Source organism: Etheostoma spectabile, chromosome 4 (assembly GCF_008692095.1).
Source record: "Etheostoma spectabile isolate EspeVRDwgs_2016 chromosome 4, UIUC_Espe_1.0, whole genome shotgun sequence".
In the NCBI taxonomy this organism is placed as follows: domain Eukaryota; kingdom Metazoa; phylum Chordata; class Actinopteri; order Perciformes; family Percidae; genus Etheostoma; species Etheostoma spectabile.
Genome location: NC_045736.1, coordinates 14,559,534 through 14,564,888, shown reverse-complemented (window position 1 = coordinate 14,564,888; position 5,355 = coordinate 14,559,534). Strand labels below are relative to the sequence as shown.

The 5,355-nt window shown below is 42.4% G+C and overlaps 2 protein-coding genes across 5 annotated transcripts in view; one reads left to right on the top strand and one right to left on the bottom strand.

Annotated features, from left to right (window-relative positions):
- Positions 1–526, bottom strand: part of mrto4 (MRT4 homolog, ribosome maturation factor) — a 3,922-nt gene extending 3,396 nt beyond the window's left edge. The window contains exon 1 of the mRNA XM_032512698.1: positions 262–526. Within this exon, the coding sequence (XP_032368589.1) occupies positions 262–289 (28 nt within the window). The 5' untranslated portion in view covers positions 290–526. The remainder of the gene's footprint in view (positions 1–261) is intronic.
- A 799-nt stretch (positions 527–1,325) lies between these two features.
- iffo2b (intermediate filament family orphan 2b) overlaps positions 1,326–5,355 on the top strand; it is a 23,966-nt gene continuing 19,936 nt past the window's right edge. For 2 of the 4 annotated variants that reach the window (XM_032512693.1, XM_032512692.1), the window contains exon 1: positions 1,326–2,396. In XM_032512693.1, the coding sequence (XP_032368584.1) occupies positions 1,921–2,396 (476 nt within the window). In that variant the 5' untranslated portion in view covers positions 1,326–1,920. The remainder of the gene's footprint in view (positions 2,397–5,355) is intronic. The other 2 variants (XM_032512696.1, XM_032512695.1) reach the window with 1 other exon arrangement.

The following is a 5,355-nucleotide window of genomic DNA, read 5'->3' as shown; positions in this document are numbered from 1 at the left end:
AGTTAGGACAATTCCAAAAAACTAATATAAAGTTATTAAACTAAACCAATTTGATTTTTAGTCATGGGTAGTACGTTAACGTTGACTGTCACCCAAATGTAGGCTATGTTACCAGCCATCACTCGCAGAGGTAGACGCTAACGTTAGCTTGTTACTCAACTTCAGTTGTCGCGGACAGCTGTTATATACGAGCAATCAGTAAATATACTTAACTGCTTAATTTAACTGTACATTATACAGTTTGATCCGCTATTTACTTACTTTTCTTGTCCCTCTTTGACTTCGGCATGGTTTCCTCTCACGATGGCAGAGCAGCAGACGCACACGTGAAGTGAAAGGACCCCGAAATGTTTCTGTTTTTGGTGAAGCTGCCCATGTGGTGCCTGACTACAACAATAAAGCACTTCTATTTAAAATATTTATAAGTAATCGGTGTTGCAGGTATGCCGAAATGTAAACATTCGTTGAGTTAAGAGTCGTGTCAGAATTGGCATTATTTCAAACTAATATTCATTATAAATCGGGCAAAAATGTTTTGGTAGGGGCTCTGGTGCACATAGTGGCCGGGTTTTCCCCCCTAATGCCCCCCCATAAAAACAAAAGTAAGTAGCCTAACAGGAATGCATTACTTCAATTTAAGTAATTTTAGAAATTAAAAAAAAAATGCATTAAAATAAACGAATTGAAAAACTAAAACCAAAGCTTGAGTCATTACTTTCAGAGAGGTAGCATTAACATCAGGACAGATTTGCCCTAGTTCTGGTAACAAAGCTTTAAGAAATATGTGATATAACTTTCTTTCCTCCTCAAATAGATAGACCGTAAACATCAGAATTAAAGAAATGTATCAGATGTGCTTTTTATGACAAGAAAGCTTACATAAGCATAGGCTACATTCAAAATATTTCCCAATTACACTCATTCACCCCATCAACATCTGGAAAAACTTGAATGCCCATGACATGCAATGGAAATTTGTCTTTGAAGTAGCCTACAAACAAGACGCTATAGACCTAGAGTATATATACTCTAGGTGTATATAGCCACAAACATAAGCTATATGAATATATATCCATGAGCCTAGTGGTATTGTGGTGAAAGTCATTTGCAGGCCTATACCAAGTTAAAACCCTTAATATAATGCCTGAATAATGTGTTAAAAGAAATGAATTGAAAATGCATTGTTATTCGGCCTTTAGTCTACGTTTTCCTATTAATTAGGCGAATTCATGCCTCCTTCAGCCAGGATGTGCTTTTTCTCCTTGCTGTGCGCGAGCGAGAAAAGGGGAAGGGTGGTGGGAGGGGCTGATGGCCGTCGTGTTGCCGAGTTTAGCACTTTGCAACATGATCCGCGCACACCACGGAGAGGCCGGGCTCTGCGGTCGTTCATCCTGCCGTCCCACCGCACCACATGGAGACTGGATAGATCCACAGTGAACGGGGAATGACAAAGAAAAGAAGGTGGACCATCTTCCTCTGTCGGCTGGCTATATGAACCCGCACAGCATCAGCAGCGATCTGACCCAGCAGAGGCAAACCCAGAGATGAGGGTGACGGGAAGTAGTACTGCTACCAGTGCTTATTGCGGTCTGCGTCAAACCTCTCGCTCCTTCAGAAGATAATGCCCTCGGTGCCATTTAAAGGACTTTGCGGGTTTATTATTTGCTTATTACAGGGGTCCATGTCAGTAGCCTGTCTCGTGGGGGAAAGTCCAGCAGGGACAGTGATGGTCACCCCGTCTCCAGCCTCTCAGTCTCTCTCAACCTCTGCACTGTGAGGAGAAGCTCGTCCTGCCTGGGGGAGTGGGCTTGTGAAGGAATATGCAGAGATAAAAACAAGTGTTGGTTGTTGTTGTTGTTGTTGCTGCTGCATTCAAACCAGACCGAGCCTTAATTGGATTACCGGGTGTTGTTAACCAACATGAACTCCTTGTTTTTCTCTGACAATCCGCCCGGGCCGATCTGCAACGTCCCCACCGGGTCGGGCGCGGTGACCAGCGCACTGCGAAATGACCTGGGCTCCAACATCCATGTGCTGAAAACCCTCAACCTGCGGTTCCGCTGCTTCCTTGCCAAAGTCCACGAACTGGAGAGGAGAAACAAACTCCTGGAGAGCCAGCTGCAGCAAGCTCTGCTGAGAACGCAGTACCGCCACCTTTACGCCCGGGATGTGGCCGTGCAGACGGACGGCCCCGATTCCCGATTGCCAGGCACCATCTGGAGTTTCACCCACGTCCGGAGGCAAGGGGAGCGCTTGGAGACCCTGCGTGGGCCCGGGTTATCGTGGTCGCATCCGGATGGAGTTGGGGTCCAAATAGACACCATTACCCCAGAACTGAGGGCTCTGTATAACGTGTTGGCCAAAGTCAAGCGGGAGAGGGACGAGTATAGGAAAAAGTGAGTAAATACAGATGTTAAACTAGTGTGCATGCTGATTGATAGAATATTTCCTCTGCAAAGCTGGCAATCTTTATGCTTGGATACATCCTTATATATTTGACCAATTTTGCATGGGAGTAGCAAGGCCATTAAAGAATGTTGCTCTGGGCCCCCTTTTCCTTTCTGGGCCAGTCTCATCACACTCACAGCTATACACAGAAAACAGAAAAAAAGGAAATTAAGTACAACATGTATCACAGACACACTTAAAGCCTCTGTGGAAATTTTACTGAACATTTACATGATTTCTGGTTAAGCCTGCATCATAGTCCAAACTGCACTCACTGCCAGAAGTTCAAGGGCTGACTTATTGGATGTAGCAGTTAGAGAACAGTATAAGCCGAGAAGTTGTTTGAATTACTTAACATTTTCACAGTAGAGCTGAAAACAGTGAAATGAATGAATGAAAACAAAATGTGCTCAAATGTGATTCACTGCTTTTCTCTGTTTGAGTATCTTTGGGGTTTCGACTGTTGGCTGGACAAAACAAGACGTTTGAAGACGTCACTTTGGGCTGAGGGAAAACCTGATGGGCTTTTCCAGTACATTTGCAAATGATCAATCACTTAACAGTTTCAGAATTGTTCAATTCTGAAATGATATCTCAGTTGTTTGAGAGATCTGGGATGTTTCCATGTGCCCATCACTGTGTGACTTCTAACTTACTGGTGTGACTTTTTTGCTGTGGGTGTGGTCCATCAATGTCACCAGACACTCATCCAATAGAATAGTGGAAAGATGACAGACATGACAGTGATAGCGTTACACTTAAGGTAGTGTCTAACAGGAAATATAGCAGCGTTGAGCTCAGCATTTAACAAAGACGTTTATTGTGAGTTAATCTGATCCAGTGGCTTTTGAGGAAATTCCTTTGCATGGCTCAGTCTCCACCAATTGTTCTTCCTTAGACACATTATTGTGTTTTCTTGAGAACTCGCTGCAGCGTCCCCTGCTGACCTATGTCACTGCTGGCCCCCTTGGCTTGCTACTGGAGGGACACATGCCAAGCATCCGCCTGCTTCTGTTTGCTGCCATGATTCAAGCAGAGAGGCATTTTAACAGGCCTCCGTCTGCTCAGTGAGGTTGGCTATGACGAACGCCGACTTCCCTGGGAGTGCACTGACTCAGTGACACAGAATGCATGTCCCATTCCTCTGGGAAACTGGATATCCTGTCCAGTCATTCTCTGTAACACCAGCATATCCTTTTTTGTGCATTTTTGTTTGAGAAGATGGAGGTCAGTGACTGGGACACCAGCCAAATTAAAAACTACTGCAGCTGAAGTCCAAAATATTAGACCTCCTTTTGGCAAAAATGGGAGCTTTTGACTTTATAAGTCATTGAAAAAGCCATCTCAGTTGCTTTGTAATCAGGATTTTAGCTAGCAAAAATAAAGAAAGCTAATGCCTTTTGCACATTCACTCATAAAGCCTATATTATACCTCTAAATAGTAGATGTTTTAGTCAATCCTTTTTACATTGGTATAGATGTTGTAGGTGTTATGTGTGTTCACATTTTTCTTAAATGACACAATTATCAAGGTGTCAAACATGTTCTTTATATTACAGTATACATTTTCCATCTAGAGAAGTGAGAAACAACATTTGTAGTCTGGTTTTATTGCCCAATAATCACGGAAATCAATCTCTTTCTCTTCCTTTCATGTTCCTTCTCTGTTCTGAGCTCAATAGTTGGATCACTGCTGAGGTCCCCGCCCAGTTGTTTTCTCTCCGTTGTCCCATCAAAATCCTCTTGACTATAGTCACGATTCAGCATTCATTCCCCGAGCCCCATCCTGCCATGCCTTTTCTGTTCTGTAATCTTTGTGTTAACGGCCATTCCTTCGTCCTTCACTCTCCCACCCCCTCCTCTCTGTGTCATGCAGACAGCTTAGTAAGGCATCCTCAATCCCGACAGAGGCCCCCCCCCCGTACTCCCACACTGCCCTGGTGATTTATTAAAGCTGTACGAGTTTGGCCACACATGAGATAGATGGCCAGCTGGTCCCTTTCTGATTTGGTCTCTTGCATTCATACTACTTTACTTTCTGTCATTTTCCAGTACGGTACTCCTCTTTCTGACCAAGAGACTATTATCTTAGCCTGGGGCAACATGGTGTGATTTAGCGCACATTGCTGTTTAACACAGTCACTCATGAGATTCAGAGGCTGCTTGAAACATATTTGCCAGGCCAATAAAGAGGTATATTATGGGCCTTGAAATATGAAGGAACAGGAGGGTGGAGGACAGGATGGCAGGATGTGCACTCAAGATGAAACTCATGACTATATGAAATAAATTTAAAGTTTTTAACCTCTTGAATTCCAATTTCCCCTTAAATTACCCCTTAAGTAGCTATCAAGTAAAAACAATACACTGTACACTAACTTCCAAACAACTAGAGTGTAAACAAGCATAAACATATGCAACATTATAGCAACAAAAGAGCGTAAAAAACTATTCTGTTCACCAATTTTTTTTAATTCTCTCTTTAGACAAAAGAAACATTTTTCAGATGAGTTGGATTTATTTTTTAAGGGGTTACAGTATTTTGTTGTAAAATACAACTTGTCTTACAAGTGGAAAAAGTGCAATTTTGTCATAGACAAACATGCTGTTTATTTTTATTCAGATGTTTTCTCAAGCGTCTAGTTATTACAGTAGCAGTTTTTCTGAGCCAAAAAGTGTATTGCCTCAAAAAACCTTAACTGACCTTGATTATATTTCCAAAACAGCTACGCTCCATTATACAACACCCTTTTGAATGAGAACAGTCTTGTTCTTTCACAGCTACAGGATGCATTTGTGAATCTAGAAAAGCTTTTTAACTAATTTATCAGATTGAAAAATGAAATAAAATGAAAAAGTGTGCTTGATCTCTCTCAAACACAGACACACACACACACACACACACAC